This window comes from Chinchilla lanigera, unplaced genomic scaffold (genome assembly GCF_000276665.1).
Source record: "Chinchilla lanigera isolate Chin_1 unplaced genomic scaffold, ChiLan1.0 scaffold00038, whole genome shotgun sequence".
NCBI classification, from domain to species: domain Eukaryota; kingdom Metazoa; phylum Chordata; class Mammalia; order Rodentia; family Chinchillidae; genus Chinchilla; species Chinchilla lanigera.
The window spans coordinates 400,991-421,385 of record NW_004955439.1 but is presented as its reverse complement, the minus strand read 5'-3'; the positions used below and the strand labels follow the sequence as shown (position 1 = coordinate 421,385).

The following is a 20,395-nucleotide window of genomic DNA, read 5'->3' as shown; positions in this document are numbered from 1 at the left end:
CCCTGTGAAAATAAAAAAGAAACTGGGCGTGGTGGCCCATGCCTGTAATCCCAGCACTTAGGAGGCTGAGGCAGGAGGATCATTGTGAGTTCAAGGCCAGCCTGTGCTACAAAGTGAGCTCAAGGCCAGCCTGGACTGTACAGCCAGACCCTGTCTCAAAAAGACAAAATAAATAAATAAAATAAAATAAAAGAAAGAAGAAGAAAATAAAAAAGAAATATATATATATATATATATATATTTTAACATACAATGGCACAGGGTAAACATTCCCATTCCTAAAGGGAGAGAGAGGGGGAGAGAAGGTAGCAGACCAAAGCAAGACTGATAGCTAGCAGGGCAAACACTAAATGCTGTAGCTCCATATCCAGCACTCAAGGCAGGCTGTGGTGAGATGTGAGCTCCGAAGGACTCTGGCAGCTCTACCTTATGTCTGATGTAGCCCACACCGGCTTCTCTCTTGGGCTAGGTCTGGTCACTATCTGCAGCTTTCCTCAGCAGACATTAGATGTTCGTGGCATCTCCAACTCTAGGTCTTCATTATACTTCAGCTTCACTCTCACAGCTCTGTGGACTGCTCTCTCAGGAGCACACTGCCTGGTCTCCCAGGTTTGCTTCTGAAATCTGGGTGGAAGCCTACTTAATCCCATAACTCTTGCATTCCTGCAAAACTAGCACCATGTGGATGACAACAAGGTCTGCTGTCAGTTTGAACAGTAGCCAGATTCCTTCATAGCCGAAATGGCTTCCGAGTGCCTACCTGCATTCCTGCCTTCTGAGCTCCAAAGAGAATCATCCATCAAGCTCTACTTATAGTATTCTAGGGTTTCTCTCATCCAAATCTCCAAAGCTTTCCAAACTCCTCCCACAAACTAGAAGGCTTCTAACCACATAGGGACAGTCACAGCAACAGCCCTATTCCTGTTCCATCACAGGAACAAAATACTCAACACCTGTAACTTAAAGGAGAGAGATTCAGGTACGCAGGAGCTTGTCGAAGCATCTATCAGAAGCCAGTGTTTAAACCTAATTTATCCATTTGCAATTAATCAGCTCATTTAAATACCATCAGGCCTCAAATGAAGAATTTCCGAAATAATTACAAATAAATATAAAACCAATAAAATTTCCCTTCGTGGTATACACACACACACAGATTATATATCTCCTGCATACAAATATTCCTTGGTCAAATAAGGATACTCAGTTCTACTCTTAGTGACTCATAATTGCATATTAATGCCCCTACAACTTCTACAGTAAAGAAATGTCTTTCCTAAAGGGATCTGAATTAAAACCACTCTTCTGTTTGCACATTCATTAATGTCCTACGCAAGGAATGGCATGCGTAGACCCCCGTTTGGGAAACACAACTACACAGCGTAAGTGGTGGAGCGGTGTGTGCAGAGCACTCAGGGGAAGATGCCTCAGGGAACAGATGGGGCACCAGTGCACAGGATGTCTTTGCAAGCTCATCAGACACCCCTAGGAAGTGCCCAAAATTTTAAGAGTGATACTCTGTAGGAGTGAATGGGTCCTGAATCAGTGGGTTAGAGCAAGAACCAGGGCAATTTTAAATTGTAGTAATTATTACATTATAATAATTATTCTTAGTTTGCTATGATTATGCTAAGTAGAGCTCTCCTCTCTGGAATTCAGACAGACTGTGTTCTTATAACTGATAAAGACAGACAGCACAGAATATGGATTCCTCCGTCCTTCAGCAAAGCAACTTTCTTTTTCCAGGAAAATAAGACAATCATATATACATGTGGCAGAGCTGAAAGCATCATTGAGGTCGGCAGACTAGCAGTCTACAAGTCTATGCTTCCTCTTGTTAACTGAAATAGGCTCCATAGTAATAAAAGAAAACCCACAGTCACCATAGCTAACTCCTTTCCTTTCAATTATTCATGTTAATAGCTTGCATTTGTAGGGTTCATACTCTGCAGATGCTAACCAGGTCCAAGGACTCCATGAATAATGGAAACCGACAAATCAGTACCTAATCTGATTTTAAGCAATGTTTTTAACTCATGCTTTCCCCAGCAATCTCCAAAGGCTGCTTCCCTCCTCCCTTCCACTTATACCCTTCATCCTGAGAGAAACTTTAGGACAATCTGATCAAGAAGGCCAACTTAACTTTCTGTACTGTGCTTCTTTTCTGCTCACTCAATAGTAGTGATGCTGCATGAGCAAAAGAAGCAAAAAGAAGGGAAAACCAAAACGTCTGGGTCCATAAACGAGATGCACTATTCTGAAATGGGAATTGCAACTCAGTTCTGAAGGAAGCAAGCACAGCAGTGAGATGAAAACCACCCTCTCTGCAGGTCTGCACAGTGGTGCTACCATCTGTCCCTTCCCCAGGGCCTCCAGGCCCTGACAAAAACAAGGAGTTTAAAACCTGATTACTGACGCAGTGGTTTCTACCACCTTCCTCTAAGGGGGAAAAAAAATCACCTAAACAGTGCTATTATTTCCATTATTTAAATAATTATCTATCTATCTATCTATCTATCTATCTATCTATCTATCTATCTATCCATCTATCCGTCTAATCTATCTGGCTGGGGGTGTAGTTCAGTGCTGTAGCACTTTTCTAGCATGCACAAACCCTGGGTTTGATCCTCACCCCCACCACCACAAAAAACACAAACCAAACCAAACCAAAAAACCCCACCGAAGTGTCTTATCGAATCAGATCTAAGTGACTCTGTGGGAAAACAGGGAGCTTCATACACTGCAGTAGAGGAGCGCTTGCCTAGCATACCCAAGGCCCTGGGTTCAATCCTCGGTAGAAATATATATATATACATATATATTATATACACATATATATACATATACATACCTTCATACATAAAATATTCTCCATGTATCCACAGTATCTCCTCCATTCTGGGAAAAATTATCATTAAAATACTGTCTATGAATTGTGTGCTAATATTATTGTTTTTTCCTCTCAGAAAATTTATAAACATTCTGATATAATAAAACCAAAGTAATCAGTAAAGAACATTTAAGAGTATATTTAAGCCTTGAGAAATTTCTATTGCTCATGAAATCAATGAGGAAATAAAAGAATTTCTTCTTTTATTGTTTAATGTTAAAGAAAAATCTTAGAGTAAGTTATAATTATGTTTTCCCACAGAACTTTTTTCTTCCTTGCTTCCAATATGTACATTATAGGTATATAAACCCGAACATCAAATTCAGAGCCTTGAATATATAAAAGATTACCGTGGCAATCAAAACAAGTTGTAACTGGTTAATGTCTACCTAAGGATGTGCGTAATCATTACTATGCATGGTAGTAGGTATCTGTGAGGAAAGAGTTAATAATACTTTACACAAACCACATTTGAGGGTTACCTATATAGGCGGGGGAAGGGAAGAGCATGGCTGTGAGTTCTTAGGGGACTGGATCCGTAATTGTGGTGGTTTCAGAATATTTTAATGTCCACAAGCCTTGGAAAATTTCTAGAATCAATAGAAGGTCAATAGCAGGAGAAGCCTGCCTTCCTAGCCCCAGTACTGGGAGCAGCCTCACACAGATATGAAACTGATTCAGCCTAATGCAGGTGAATCAACAAACTCCCATTTATTGGAAGAGCTTCCTTCCCAAAGATAAAAGAAAATTGGAATAAACCATCTCAGAAAGTGGGGAGGAGGATCTCTCTAAGGCCAGAATTACTTAAATTTTCTCAAGGACCACATACAAATTTCCATTCATTTTCATTGTGTCTCCCAGAATTTAGAAGTCTTTTCAAAAATGCTGGTTTCTTCAAATTACTAAGATACAGTGCTGAACTAAGAAACATCCCAAATAATATCCACTGCTACGTAGAGGCTGACTTATTAGTGCACTTACAAGCATATGCAGCATGACATCCATCTAATCTGAACAACCCCATGCAACAGACATTGGCATTGTCCAATATGATTTCTGGGTGAAGCAAGCAAGGCGTGGAAATACTCAGCACCTTGCCAGAAGCATAGTTAGGAGGTGACATACTAGCCCTGGCCCTGAAGTCCAAATTTTCATTCCTACAGTGTGCCACCTCCAAAAGACCATGACACACTGCTCACATGTTAGCAGCCTCAACTCAACACTTAACATTTATCATTAAACTTAACACATATCCCAAGTTTAAATTTCAGGTAGACAGTGACGGAAAACCTTCTAGAGATGAACGCCCAAACTACAACCCAAACCCCACTTATTTATCACGAAGTGCCAACACTGCATTAAACCTGAATACTGAGGTTTTAGTTAGGAAAAAATAATTGGTACATTGACATCTTTTGTCTTAAAAGAAAAACAGGCCAGGTATGGTGCCACATGTCTATAATCCCAGCACTCAGGAGAGGCTGAAGCAGGAGGACTGTTGCCAATTTGAGACCAGCCTGGGCTACAAAGTGAGTTCAAGGCCAGTCTAAACTGCATAGCGAGACCCTGTCTCAAAAAGACCAAAAAAAGAAAAGAAAAGAAAGATAAAGAAAAATAACGCATATGCCATAGGCTTGCCTCCACTGTCCTACAACATTACAACCTAACTTGCCCTGATTACCAGTTAAAAACATCCGTTTTTATCAGTGACTACTTTGTCACACACCTATCACATCATGGAGTCCCAAGGAATCAGGATAAGGAAATTAATTTTCTCATATGATAACTTATCAGAGATCAAGCGACCTTGGTTTTGACACTAACACCATGCCCACCCTAATTGGCCAAGTGTCCTACAGCACATCCACCATGGCTTCAGGCAGAGACATCTGCCCTTCCTCAGTCAACTTCGGACTCTAATGAACTAGGAATCTCAGGACCCCAGGGGAGGAAACCCAGTGATGCTCAGCCTTACAGACCTGTCCTGGATGAATCATTAATATCTGATCTTTTGTTTTGTTTTGTTTTTTTCCGGTACCAGGACTCAAACTCATGACCTTGTGCTTGCCAGGCAGGCGCAGTGCCACTGAGCTAAATCCCCAGCCCAAAGTTCTGGTTTGTGTCTGATCTTTTTTGTTCGTTTGTTTGTTTTTTTGATGAATCATTAATATCAACCCAGGAAGGGTTCCTTACTTATTTTTTGTTTTAACTTTCACACTGAACATCACAGTAAACTTTGGGAACACAATATGCTGGAGGAAAACTGAAGTAGCCATGTATTCAGCCAAGTAATCTCCTGTAACCCAGCTTCATTCAAGTGTACCTAACTTGGAAGAAATCCAAATCAGGTTACTGGGAATGCCGTAGTGCGCCTGCCCTGTCAGGATTATGACAGACTATCAGAAGACAGGGCCAAGAAACTCCAGTCTTGCACTAACGCTCTCCTTTCTGAACTTATCACCTGAAAAACTAGGTCTCACTCTGTAACTTTGTTCTCCTAAAGTAAAAAGATCTAGATCAGTAATTCTATTAACTCCTTCACCAAGTCTCTATGGTTACGGTGACCCACAAGAAGTGCCCAGGAAATCTGGATAGTGCCTGGAGCATTCTACCAGCTTTTATCCACAATGCTTCACCAAAAAATGTCACCAGCCACATAACCACAATCGTTCTGTAACACTCAGGATTTCATGAAATCCAAGGTCAGCGGCCAAGAGTCTTTTCAAAATATTGCCCTTCTCCTTCAAAATCATACCCAATGAAAACAGAAGTTCTTCATTTTCTCTTTCCTATCACTGAATTTTAATTTAAAAATACAGGCAGCAGGTTTTTCTACTTATTTTCTCTCTCTACTCAAGGGAGTAAATTAGAATCCAGAAGCTAACTTAATACCTCCTCCATATTCACAGCAAACTGGAGAGCATACAGGCCTATAAGAGCGAGACAGGGTGAGCGTCCCTGAGGTAGGATTTGACTAAAACAAATGGTCAGCAGAAGACAGGGTTCAGCTGATGGTGAGAGAGGAAAAAAGTGGAACAGTTCCCTATACAGGGAGCTCAGAGCCCACAAGGATGGCCCAGACAGCACTGCGCCTGCGTAAATCACTGACATGGCTACTCCTGAGCTCAGGATAAAGAAAGGTGAGCAGGAAGAAAGCATGTGACTCTCAGAACACAGAGGGACGGGGAAGGCTGGTGGTGTGCAGAGGATGCGGAGCTCAGAAGGGTGAGGCTTCAGCGAGCTGGTAGGAGCATGAGCTCATATATAAGTACACGTCTAGCACCCTGCCTAGCATAAAGTAGGCACCAAGTCATTGTCCACAGAAGCTGAGATCTGTGGGAGCCCAGGGCAACTTCTGAGCTGACAGTAACACAGGCTGGGTGGAATAGAAACAAGTCCCAACACAGACGCACCTTCACTGCCGGCGGGCTAAATGGAGTTGAAGGGAAGGCCGTGTGCAGCTTCAAAGTAGATGTACAAGTTGCTAAAACCTGTAGCCATGCTGTGAAGATGACTTTGAAGTTACCTGGATTGCAGGACAATGTGTAAAGTTGGTGGACGACTGCAGTGTTTAGGAAACTGGCCAGTCTGGGTTCCATTCGTAATTCATGCTAATGGTAATGCCATGGTATTATGCTTTAAACTACTAGCTGGGAAGAGGAAGCTGTAAGAGGAGGCACAACATCATGTATACATTAGGAAAAAGATTTGTTACTCTCATGTCAGAGAAGAAGTAGAGGCAACAGTCTCATAAAAAGACAACACGATTCCCCAAGCAAGCCCAGGGTACAAAGAGAGCGGTGAGATTTTTTTGAATCCTGCTGTCTCAGTTGCCACTTTGCATCTTTACACTGTGGACTGAAAGGTCTACCACAAAGAACCTGTTTTTCTGGGCCTCATACACACACAAAGAAGGCTGATGCAGAGATGGCTCATAAAAGCGAAGTAAAAAAGGGAATTACTGAAGGTGGCTTAATGAGATGCACTGGAATGGGTGGGAGATCTGAGGGAACGTGACTAGGTATGCTTTGGATCTGGCTAAATTAGCAGCAGCTCTAAGTCTTTTTAAAGTGTTTCCTAATCCACAGGGAGACACATGGGAGTGGGAGAGACATTACTAGTGGAAGAGCTCAGAGAGAGTTAAAAGCACTGAGGATTTCTTTTCTTATGCATTTCCCCTGGTTTACAACTTATGCTTCCCAATCATGATAGCGAATTTCAACTGTCCAAAAGGAATGTAAATATTAATAATATTTCAAACATGGTCATAGGGAGTACATATCACAAATTCAAAGTGCAAGTTTCACAGGGAGCTCTGGCAGTTCAGGAAAGATGAGGGTAGAGGGCGTTTCTGGAATGGTCGAGCACTAGCACTTGATTTAGGTCACTGCACACTCTCCAGGCCATAGCGTCTTGGGAGAAAACAAGTCATCGCCACGTAAGGGTCAGTGGGCAAAGGTCTTTAATACGAAAGTCTGTCGTATCTCCAGACATGGTAGTAATCGAGCCAGTATCTCCAGGCCTTTGGCAGATTCAGAACGAAGTCCTGGACCCTGGAATAGTCAAAAGCCTGGTCAGAGAGTCTCGCAGGCTGTGCTCCCTCATCCTCACCGGCCAGCAGGGCCAGTGTGTTGCCTCTTATGTCATGCTGAGAAGAAGCTGGGCTTGTGCTTCTGCATCTGATTACCACCTAGGGTCCAGGAGGTCTGCAACAGGCGCCCAGAAAACACTTCCCTCAAGTTCTACACGATGGCTCAGTGGAAAAAGAGAATGTTTCAACTGGAAAACTGAAGGTAAAGTTCCTAGGACTATCAGTTATAAACCTAAAAAACTATTGAGTGTATTCCTGTCAACTTCTTATCGAAGTTCATGCAGCAATATTTAGGTAACCCCACCTATACTCTAGCTTCTGGATTGGGTGTGGTGTGAATTTAACAGACACACTGACGGCTTTCTAAAACCTTGGTATAGCTGAGGACAGAGACATTCAACAACCACTCAGCAAGAAAGCACTTTATTTACAATTTGGTTGGAGCAAGAGAGGACAAATGTGAAATCCCAACAGGACCTCGGACCTGGGAACTGGCTTGGGGTCATTTTGAAGGAAATGATGTTTAGGCTGAAGGAAAACCAGACGCTGAGGAAGGATGGCAAGGGGAAGGAGGAGACGAGCAGGGTCCACACTGGGTGGCAGGGAACCTCTCCACCTTAAAGCGAGGCAGAATGCTTGCTAACAGCAGCATTAAAGTTGGTGCTTGTGCCAGCATCATGGCTCAGCACTTTCTGCTGACTGTGAAAGAAACACAACTAGCACAGAGGTAAGGTGTTTGAAATAAAAGACAGACACTAAGCATGCTGAGAACAAGCATCCCAACTGCACTCACTGGCAGAAACCTCCCCACAAGCTTAAGATATTTCCATCAAGCAATTTACATACGCACATCATATCAGAAGAGTGGGTGGGAAATCTACAAATTTTAAGGGAAATCATTTTGAACTGGCTTCCAAGATGGCAGAGGACCATTGCTCTTGTTCCCAGATTAAGGAGACCAGAAGTTTTCCATTTATCCCAAGGAATAAAAGGGATATTCCCTTAATGGTGTTTGAAGCAACAAGTGAAGTTATCTCCCATAATGGTGATTTATTTCCTTCACAAAACACAACAAGGTTGCAGGGTATTTCATGAATACCTACCTGACATCCAGTAATTCTGAGCCACGTGAATAAACATAGAACAAGGATCCAGCCGCACACACCCATTGTAAGAAAGGGACTAAAAAGATGTGACAAAACCAGCAGCCCTTGGTCATCACAGAAATTTTGATTCACAACAAATTAAGGCAAAAGCAGCCAGTTAGACTAGGGCAGCATGTCTATGATAGAAAGACTGATAGAAATGCTAGAATAGACCCGCTGATGGTCCTACTGCCAGGCCATTCTCTCGGCAGAAGTTAAGAGAAAACACACATCAGGATACAAATTACCATGATTACAACTACCATTTCAGGAGTGCCAGTGTTTGTATATTCTCTCTAGTCTTCACCACCACCTATGTGCACGGTTTTATCAATTTCCCTTTACAGATGGAAAGCGAGCTTGGAAAGGTTAAATAAACCCAGGTTATCATATCACACAGGCTTTCTCAAATTCCTAGCCTGAATTTGTGGTAACTGTAGTTAACGGTAGTGACTGCGGCCACTCACTACTATTCAATCTAGTTACACTTTTCCTCATTTTCTGTTTTCCAACCATAGAACCGATATATCCCTGAAGAGGCAGTTGTATATATTCCTGTCAGTTGGGTCCAGTCCTGTCTTGAAATTCTATAGCTCTATTCACGGGATCAGAAGCAGCTCTTTAAAGGGGAAAACTTCTTTTGAAGATGCATTTTTTACTTAAAATTTTATGCTACATTATTCAGCGAGGTTTTTAAAGGGGCTGAGAGGTTCTACTCCTCTTCAAATCAAGTTGTCGCTTAAGGTTTTTCTGGCCTTGAAATTAATCCTATTACAAGTGCAAAGGTGGAACTAGCCTCCATTCTATTGTTCCTAGTAATGATTTCAGGTTTAATACCTTGCGACTATTGTATTAGACCTGCACAGTATAGTTAGGATGAATCCACTCTCCCAAATCAAATACAGTCAACACAGACACTATGAAAATAATTTTTCTTGGTCTACACTACTCTACATTGGAACCAAGAGTGTAAATTGTGTGCGGTTTAGAAAGAATCTGCTCTCTCTAACAAATTACTGCTGAGTAGCGAGTCTAAAAAACAGTACTTAAATTTTGTAGACAGCACAAATACGGAATGGTGCTTTGGTAAATATTTCGAACATGATGTTGTATGCTCATCTGTGACACACTGTGGCCCTCTCTGCCTCTGAGGCCAAGTGTAATGGAGTTAAGACTTGCCTTCTGAATTTGGTAAATCTAGAAAATAAATGTCAGACAATCTATCTACCTTTGAAGTACTCGGGATTAAACTCACTGCTTTCCACTGAGCTACATTCCAAGGCCTTTATGAGACAAGGTCATGCTACATTCGCCAGTCTAGGCTTGAATTTGCAATCTCCCTGTCTCAGCCTCCCAAGTAGCTGGAATTACAGGCATGCTCCATAGTACTTGACTTAGAACACAAACTTTTTGACACACAGAGGGTCCAACATACACTGGGCTCTTCCTAAATGTCCAGATTTGAAACTTAAGACTGACTACCTGAATAATATTGCTGTTGTTGCTTTTAAGATATTAGTCTCTGTTACATGAAAAAAACATAGTTAAGGTAAAGGTCACCTAGAAAATTTTTGGTTACAACAAATTAAAGTTGCTCCTTGAGATACAGTGATATTAGTAGATACTCAATTCAACTCATACTCTAACTTAAATATCTGTGAGTTACTAAGTAGGAGGTTCTAAGCCAGCGATGGCAAACCTTTCAGTGCTTCCAGTGCCAACAAACAGCAGCTGCAAAATGGGTGCCATAGGTTCGCCGCCACTGTTCTAAGCCACTATTTGGTTATGTTTTGTTTCTATGAGTGGAACAGTCAGCTCTTTTGGCCCCATCACTCCTGGTTTTTGAAACAGGCACACATTTTTTAAGCCTTTTAGTTTTACATAGTGAACAAATTCCATCTTTTATAGTATCTCCTTGTATACAAATTTTGGTAAGGTATAAGCTAAACTATTTTCCTCATTTATACAGTAATATGCATGGTAATTTCTGCTTTTATAACACAGAATGCCTGGGAGACAACGTATTCATTTCCTCAACAAATATTTGGGTGCACAGCTATGCTCAGTTCTGTTTGTTTTCTTTCTGTTACTAGGAACAGAGAACTGTCTTGCAGTAATCTGGATTTCAGCTTCTCTTCAAAAGTGGGAAAACCTGCCCACACCTGGCCCATGTTCTTCACAGCAGTGGTCAGCAGCTGCCACTGCAGAGCGCGCACACGTGCTCCAGGACCCTCTGCTAGGGTGTGCAGCATCTGGCCTGCCTCAGAACTGAGCAGAGTAGTGCATGCCTGTAGGAGTTCCACTTACTCAGAAAGCTGAGGCAGGAGGATTGCAAGTTTGAAGCCAGTGGGGCAACTTAATGAGACTTTGTCTTGGCTTTTTCTCTGGTACCAGGAACCGAACTCACGACCTTGCGCTTGCCAGGCAGGCGCTTTTGCCGCTGAGCTAAATCCCCAGCCCCGAGACTTTGTCTTAAAGAAAAAAAAAAAAGGGTTGGGGTGTAGCTCAGCACTCCCTGTGTTCAATCCCCAGCACTAGAAAAAAAAAAAAGAGAAAAGAAAGTTGGGATCCTCGTTCCCGACATTCCCTCTTCTTTTTTTATACAATTTTTTTGGGGGGGAGGTACTGGGAATCGAACTCCGGACCGTGTGCCAGGCAGGCACTTATGCCACTGAGCTATATCTCCAGCCCTATACAAATATTTTGAATAAAATATTACCTTTAGGGTCTTTGACGGTGAGATTTCCTCTTATGGTAGGAAGCTTTGATATTATTGTTTTTCTAAAATGTACTTTTGCCTCATTTAGCTGTGAAGTCTTACTGTTAAAATATTTTTCCTAGTGGTGAATGGCACACGGAGGGACACTGGGAACAGACGATGGTACAAGTCCCACAGAACAAAAGAGGAAAGACGCAGAGAGACGTGTGAGAATGCGTCCAGAGTGGCATTCACACTTGTTGTCATAAGACCTCCTCTTCGGGAACAAAGACTCACAACTTACAAAGCAGACATTACAGTTGCTAGAGCATCGCCTGTCCGACAGGACAGCACCCAGTAAATGCAGATTATATTTCATTTGGAAACCTTAACTGGCAGAAATTCTACCTTTATGGCAGATAAGCCAAAAGAAAAATGGTCACTGCAGGCTCCATAAATACACACTTAACGACAAGGGGTGGGAGGGAAGCATAGTTCCCCAGTATAACTGTGCCTGATTTCAAGCAGAAATGGTGTTCTATTACAATTTAATCTGGGTCTAGCTAACAAAAGAGTCAGAAAGCATTATTAACCTTGGTATTAACAAAGTAGTCAGTTACCACTGCCTTGTAAATATACACCTTCATTTTTCCACCAAAGTAAATGATCAACAGCATGACAGGAAACAACAAAACAGAGTAAAACCCTTGATCTATTATTAGCTAAATGCAGTCTGGTAGAAAGTGGTATGATTAACGTATCAGAGACAGTATTGTCTCTTTCAAAGTAATTACCTTGGAAGGACAATACTAACACTATCACTATTTCTTTGAAATTTCTATGTTACAAAGATCTTCAGAGGTCGTGACACTTTTTTTTTTTTTTTTTTTGTTTTTTTTTTTTTTTTTTTGAGAAGAGTCTCACTGAGCTACCCAGCCCAGCCTCAATCTTGCAATCTTCCTGCTTCAGTCTCCTGAGCAGCTGGGATTAAGGTGTGGGCCATTATCCCCAAGCTAGGAAAGCTCGTTTACAGGTTAAGTTTAAGTTCCTTCACTAGTACTATAAGCTCTATTCTGTACAGCATATGAAGAGGAAGAGTCCTGGACCATCTACAGAAGAGCCAGCAGGTGCACAAACTCCATACACAGAGATCAGCATCGGGACAAAAGTGACGGGGCTGCCTTCTCTGCCAGGAGGAGAGGCCGTGCGAGAGGGCCACCTCCTAGAGGCGAAACCTCAGGGACTTCTGCAAGAAAGGACAACATTCCGATGCTAACCCATAGTAAGAGCTGTCCACAGGAAGAGGAAAGGATGGAAGACCACGAGAAGGACACAGAAGCAGGCAAGAGCACGAGAGAGCAGCAAGATGCACGCATTCTGGTGCTGCCACCGCAGAGATCTGGGTAGCAGGAAAGAAGACAGAGAGGCAGATGATGAGTAGTCTATAGCCATGCTAGAACTCAGACCCGTTCTTGGGGTCAGGTGTTACAGACTCAAATGAGCCCCGTAACACAGACAAATGATGCAGGCCAGGCACTGCACACGCTAGCAGAGGGTACCGGAATATGCGTGCACGCTCTGCAGTGGCAGCTGCATGAAGATCATGGGTCAGGTATGCGCAGGCTTTCCCACTTCTCAAGAGAAGCTGAAATCCAGATTATTGCAAGATCACTCTCTGTTCCTAATAACAGAAACAAAACAAAACAAAAACTCTCCAAGGGACGAGTAAATACACCTACACACCAAGTAAGACCCATGGGCTCCCAGTTGAGACTTCTGCTCCCGGTGAAGCAATGCTACTGAGGAGTTCCTAGAGGCAGGTGATGCAGCCAGGTACCAGCTTCTCCACCCAGCCTCCTCTGTTCCTACTCTGAGTCCCCTGTGAGCTTCCAACCTCAGCCTGATGAAGCCTGTATTCTTTAATCCTCCTGTTCCAGTTTGAAAACTGGAGCTTAACAGCTTCCTAGTTGGCATACATTCAACATTTGTGCCATTCTCACCCTCTCTTTCCCCTTCCCCTCATCCCAATTTACGCTCTTGCATGATCTGTACACGCTGTCATCCCCCACTAGACAGTTAACACATCTGAGAGGAAAAACCATGTCAACTGTCTTTGCATCACAGCACTTCTAACACACCGCGACACAGTCCTCTGCCACCGAGTGAGCATCTAATCAATGCTGTTTTAGGGAGAAAAATGTCTCAATAATCACACTGGCCTCAGCAAAATGCTTTAGGCAGGTTTGCCTTGAAACTTATCCAAGGGCACTTGGTTACTGCAGTGCCTAAACAATCTTGCCCACGCAGCCCTGAGCTTGGCATTGCAGGGCTTAAGAGCAGCAATTGCCTAAACCAGGCTCACTCCCAATTATTACTGAAATGTCACATATGAATAACAGTAAGGGACATAAAACATTTACATTCTAATTGATTACACAGGTGAATAGTCATTCTTTCAAGAGTTAATCTAGTCTACTCTCATATACCCGTCTCACCGCACCAGGAAGCCAACTTGCAAGTCCAGATGGGAACCACTAGGTCCCATTCCTGAGTGATGATAATGGTTAGGCCTCTGGAACGGGTACCTGCAAAAATGGTACGCATCATTAAGCTAGAGTAATCCTTGACAGAAACACTCAGCTTAGCCGGGCATGGTGGCGCATGCCTGTAATCCCAGCACTCAGGAGGCTGAGGCAGGAGGATCTTTGCACGTTCGAGATCAGCCTGGGCTACAAAGTAAGCTCAAAGCCAGCCTGAACTGCAGAGCGAGACCCTGTCTCAAAAAAAAAAAAAACAAAAAAAAAAAACAACAAAAAAACCCCCAAAAGGACAGAAACACTCAGCTTACTGAGTTTAGATACCAAGCTTCTCTATTACTAGTGATGATGGAAAGAAGAAGAAGATTAAAAAAGATAGTAAGCACGCAAACCAGGTTGTGACACCTGGGTTAGACATGGTTGGTGACTGCGTCATGAAATAGGCAGAAAAGAAAACAAAGTTTATCTTAATAGTCATATATAAAAGATAAGCTACATGCCGTCTTGCTAGGATGCTTTGGAAATAACAATTTAGTAAACAAGAGCCCATTAAAAATTGCAGAAGATGATACAGGCAACCAGTGACAGGCGCAGAACAATATTCAGAAGAGTGCATTAAGACTTAAGTGGAAAAGAAAAAACAAAATGACCTATAAATCCGAGTTGCTGAGAAGAGGCCGTCTGCTTCACAGTGCCCTTCAAAACCACAGTCACTGACAGACCCCACCATGCCTGGCATCGGGAAGCAATAAGAACGGACAGAGCAGAGAGGACACAAATTCAGAAGGTCACAGCTCTACAGACTAGAACTGTGCTGTCAAGTAAGGTAACTGAAAACAAAACATCACCTTATCAGTTGTAACAGTCGCATTTCAAGTGCTCTGTTGGCACACGTGGCGAATGGCTGGCGCACCGGACAAAGGAGACACAGAACGGCCCTGTCATTTTTCTACTAAACAGAGGTACACTAGACTGAATGCTCCTACTGCCCGATAGGCTGGGTGAGAAATGCAAAACCAAAGCCAAAGGAGTTTTATTTATCAAGCACAGAGATACCCGGGGTTGTCTGTCTGCCTATTTTGGCAAATGTATCATAAATTAGAGACATGCAGGGATGTGAAGAAAGTCTGGACATCTTTATTAGCAAGAATCCCCCTCCCTTCCATCTTTTCTGTTGCTTTTTTGTTTTTGTTTTGTTTTTGGTGTGGGCGGGAATAGCAAGGAAAATACGGTACAGGAGCTGAAACTCCTTGATTTACGAGTCTTAGCTACGTAAACTGCCAAAACAGAACAGATTTTTAGATCCCTCTTCCCCTCACTCTTAAATAAAATATTAAAAGGCAACTGGGACAACAACAAATCCCCACAAGACATGAGAAAAGGGCTTCGAGAAAATTACTAAGAATAAAATGAATGGCTATCTGAAATTACAGTTCCAGGACACCCAAGGAAAGAGCCTCAAATCAAGAATGTTACCAAAAATACCCCGTGGGAACAATTCAACAAGTCTGCATAAATTTTAAAAGTTACCAACTTCTCACAGGGCGAGTGATTTGCTGCTGACAACTTAAAGCACCGACTTCTCATTAAGAGCGGCACACCCCAGTTCAGTTATTTAATTTACAGGCAAATAAAAGCAGCACATAAGTCACCTTCCATCGTAGCATCCCTGGATTTGGATGGTTTGGTCCTCAGGCAGAAGTCACGCTTGATAGCACACAAAAATCAACTATAGCAGTCAGATGCTATTTACTAGCGTGTCCTTGTACACAGTCTTTGAAAGAGTAAGTAAAAATATACTTCTGGATTTAAAGTGCAGTTACAATTATATTCAATAAAAGCAAACTATGATTCACTGAAGAACAGGAAAAAGAAAACCAACAATCTAAGAACACTGGATTCTATTTAAATTCTCATTCTGTCCTTGCTAAAGCATTTATTGCTCCTTTACCACGCTCGCTGTCTTGTACCACACTAAAGAAAATTTGATATTTCAGTGACAGAATCATCTGAATGCACGCTAAAATTTAATCAGTACATAAAAACAAAATTGATAATCCATCTGCTTAAGAAGACCATACACATTTTTGCAAAGTGAGGTGCCAGTACTAGAACACCAGAAAACTTAAAATGTAAGCCGCAGAACCCTTCTTCAAAAATGCATGAGGCTGCATCTCTGCCTGATGATTACAGCCCTGGGAGAGCGGCTATGAGACAATGCTACAGCCGATGCTGTACACAGGATGCGAGAAGCTCAGCCAGCTGCTGCTACAGTTCTTCTGCAGAAAACAACACACAGCTCAGACCTCTATTTTCTGTGCCCAGCGCATTTCCACTGCTATCGAAGTGCCTGTCCAGTGGCAGAGTTATTATCAGAAGTCGCGAAACCTTGCTGTCTGCTCCTGGTTCCCCAGCTGTGCAGTCCTCCTGAAGGTTTGGCTTCCTCTCCTTCACTCTCGGCATTTTGGTATAGAAAAGCCAGCAAAACCCTCAAGCAATGCCCCTGAAAAAGCTGCAGTCTTAAAATCACTCTGTCTAACCAACCCTTTTAAGGAAAAACCCACTTCACTAAAGTAAACAGAAATTGCCCGATGCACCTAAGCAAGGTGTGGAGGTGTTCATGTAAACCCTGATAACTCAAATTTCCTCGTCATGAGGACAGAACCACAGCCACTGTTTTAAGTGAGCACGTGAAAATTAAAGATCTCCAGGCCACAAAAGCAGCTAAGGTCAAAGGTAGCTGACCTGGAGGTTACAAAACCTGCAAAAGTGATTCCCGTTTTGTGCATACACAGCTCTCCGGGGTGTGTAAACACCACCAGCAAGCTGTTAGGTCACCAGCGCTTCCCAGAGCAGGCACCATAAGTAGTTTGTAACATGTTGATATAAACACAGTGGGAAACAGGGATGGGTCCGACTCTGACCAAAGAGTAGAGCTAATGCATACCTTTCGGTCTTCTGGAATTTCCATTCTTTGGCTGTTCATCTTCCTCATTAATGGTGAATAAACCAAGAGGAATTGGCCTTGCATTGGTCTTCTTCAGTCTCTCTTGTCGGATAGCTGTAGCTGATCCAGGCATACCGCTGCTGCTACTTGTTTTTTAATTATTATTATATTAAAAATATATGCTTATGTAATTGCAGCTCCCAGGAAGCTGCCGGTTCATTTGAGCACTTGTAATAGATCCCCTATGGGTAAACAGTGTGCAAACAGCTGACAGATACTACCAGCCACTTGGCAACCGAGGCCCTGCAGTTCCCCCTCACCGAGCAGCCGCCCCCAGCCACATGCACTGTTAAGGACATCCACTCACACTTGCACACACGCACGCATACACCCCTTCCCGCAGAGCCCTGTTATTACAGCCATGCGGGTCCAGATGCCTCCCTCCACTGCCCAACCTGTGCAATCAGATCCCAGCTTCTCCTTGCTGCTGCGGCACTTTTCCCAATCTTCTTCCTCCTCTGCACAGTAAAATATTCCGGCGCACAGCAGAGAAGGGAAAAGACGACACGCTGCCCCCGTGAACAGTTGCCCTGACAACCCTGACATACCCTAATCAAGGAGGGCTGGGAGCTGCTCCATCTCCCGCAGCCAGTGGGCTACTGCCTCCCAGGAACTCACCAGCAGAGGGTTACAGTGGGAGGCCTCTGGGCAGCTCGCTCCCTCGCAGCAGCTGAGGGGCAGGATGGGAGGAAAAACGGAGCTCTGCTTGCACAAGCAGCAGCGGGCTCTTCAGGAAGGACAGGGGCCCGGGGCAGGAAGGCTTTCTTTTCCTTTCTGGGCAGGTCAATCCTAACAATGTTTGCAAGTCCCTGCACAGATGACGGCCAGGCTGGTACTCCCACGCCTGGCACTTCTTGACTTACCACGCTAGAGCGTACATACGCACAGGTTTGGCCGCGCCTGTCACAAGGACCACCAGTGTCACGTCCCCAAGACCCTCCATGAAGACAGGCAGAGGGAGGCCTGGGACTATGCCCACGAGAGTGCCGGGCTCCACGCCACAAAGCAGAGGGGGAACATTTCCTCTGTGAGCTGAGGGGGGATAGCTGCCTCGAGGACACGCAGCACGCTCCCCCAGTCCGACTGGCAGGCATCTCCAGGTGCAATTCTCCACACTTAACCCAACTGCAGTCCTTATTTGGGGCTCTTCCCTCCAAAGCATGCAATCATGAATTTACAATAAACACCATTTTTTTTTTTTTTCCGGTACCCGGGATCAAACTCACGACCTTGTGCTTGCTGGGCAGGCGCTGTGCCACTGAGCTAAATCCCCAGCCCCTGAACACCATTTTTGAAATGCCAGTTGCCAAGGGGGAAAACTGTTTTTGCTTTTTAATCGAAATCCTATCTGCCTAGAAAGTCACATGCAATTCCCTTCCCCTCAGACTACTGTCCTACTTTTTCTCAAAAGTTAAACTTACTTATCGCAGGGGGACCCCTGGAACTCTAAAATATCTCCTCTAACCGCTTGCATGGAACAGTACCTTGGGATAATTCATCTCACCCATCTCAGTGCCTCAGTTTTCTCTGTACGATTGGCGTGATGACATCATTTATCTTACGGGGTTAGGAGTGAGGGTTAAATGAGTTCTGTGCTAGCCGTAAGAAGTGCTTAATAAATGCATGTGTTACTGTATTCCGTAATACACTTGTGTCCATTTTTTACTTTGTCATTATTTTCAAGGCGTTTCCAGCTACTAACTGCATCAAGAAATACTTCTATGTTTTTACCTATTCGTGTTGCCCAGCCCAGGGCAGCGAATGTATTAAATAGTTGGCAAATCCAAGCTGGGGAGAAAAAAAATCTAAATTTTCAGAAATCTTTTCTGCCAAGGGCTGGGGGAATCAATAAAATTCATGTATGTTTATATCCGTGGCTTAAAGAAATACAGGAAATTTCAGATAGAGAATTATTTAGAATTGGGTTTATCTGTGCAGTAGATCTTTGAAATAAAATATAATGGGTCTGAGAGCTGAACGGGCCTGTGAAAGCAGAAGCAGCAGCACCGGCACCACTTTACACGGAAGGTACCTGCGGCCCATAGAGTGAAACTCCCGGCTCATGTCTGCTGTTATTTGGCGTATAATTAAAATTTAGATTAAAAATCGTCCTCCTGGTCCCCTGCTGCTCCATAGTACAAATGTGTGGCCTATACATTTCATAGTCTTATATCCCTGTGAAGGATGTAAACCTTAAATACTCAAGATTTTGTTTATAAAGTAAACTCTAGGTATGACTCATTTCCATAATTTTCGATTTAATAATTTTTCTGAATTAGAGATTACTTTTCCATAGTAAGATGATCAATAAATGCAAGAGAAACATATGTCAATGTCATAAATATATATATATGCATATTTGTGAAATCAAAGTATTTTCAAATCTAGTTTCTTTCCTGTACTTGCAGAGAATCAAGTTAGTGCCTAAATGGCAATTTTTTTTTAAAAAAGGAAGGATAGAAAGCAAAATAAAAACAAAACAAAAATCACACACCAAATAAGCATGATTGAAACTATCTTCCGTAGAGAAAATGAAAATCACTGTCTTGAGCAAATGAGAAATCTCACCTAGAAATGTTCTGCACCCAAATAACAGCTTTTAAACATCAGCCAGCAGCGGAGATCTCCTACACTAAGTTTAACAGAAATACTACGTGAAGAGGAAAAGCTAAAGAAAAGGGGAAGCCTTTCCCTACCTTCCAAACAAAAAAAATGAGATGGCAACATTTTATGAGGTATCCTTACAGGAAAATGAAAAATTTTCCTAATAGTGGCTGCTACAAAGCAAAGTGAGAAGCTGAGATTCAAATGACCTGTGTGTGTCAGCTGTGCATTCCCTTACTTTTGAGGCGGGTCTCAACAGCCTCAAAGGTTTCATGAGAGGGACACGGATGAGACTATTAATTTCACCAAGAGCTCTCTGTGCTACAGGCAAGGCACCCGGTTCCAAGGGAAGCAGGTCACAGACAGAGGACCTCACCAAAGACTAGAACTGAGTCCACCTCCACGACACCCAGCCGATTAACAGTTTTCCTTTTCCGTTACTTTAGTAGAGTTATCTTCTAATGACAAAGATGAGATTCTCGGCATTGTAGTCTGAAGAGTCTTAAGAAATCTGATTTGTATTAAAGTGTGACAATCACCAACATGGCTGCTGCTTATTTTTAAGACTAACCCCTATAGAGGGGGAAATGAAAGCCTGACCATAAAGACCCAAAGTAACCACCACCAAGACACCCACGAGGCAGCATGAGACCAAGTCAAAGAACAGAGCAACGACCCGTCCACGGGGAACACGCTCAGCTGTCTGTGAGACGCCGACCTAGGTGCACTGGAATTGTTACCTTTGTTAGTCACCAAGGCCCTGAGAGGAGTATCACCTGACTGACAGGAAACTGACTCTCAGAGAGATTAAAGTCAAACAGCCAGTTAGGTCACTGAGTCAAGATTACACCAGGGCTGCTTGCTCTAAAGTCAAGAGGGTTTTGTCCTGCTATCTTGTGAATTCTCACTCTGATATCAAATAG

At 43.1% G+C, this 20,395-nt stretch overlaps 1 protein-coding gene across 4 annotated transcripts in view; it reads right to left on the bottom strand.

Moving 5' to 3' along the window:
• Map7 (microtubule-associated protein 7) overlaps positions 1-17,174 on the bottom strand; it is a 144,521-nt gene extending 127,347 nt beyond the window's left edge. The window contains exon 1 of one of the 4 annotated variants that reach the window (XM_005390468.2): positions 16,809-17,174. In XM_005390468.2, the coding sequence (XP_005390525.1) occupies positions 16,809-16,941 (133 nt within the window). In that variant the 5' untranslated portion in view covers positions 16,942-17,174. The remainder of the gene's footprint in view (positions 1-16,808) is intronic. The other 3 variants (XM_005390465.2, XM_005390469.2, XM_005390466.2) reach the window with 3 other exon arrangements.
• Between the last annotated feature and the right edge of the window lie 3,221 nt (positions 17,175-20,395).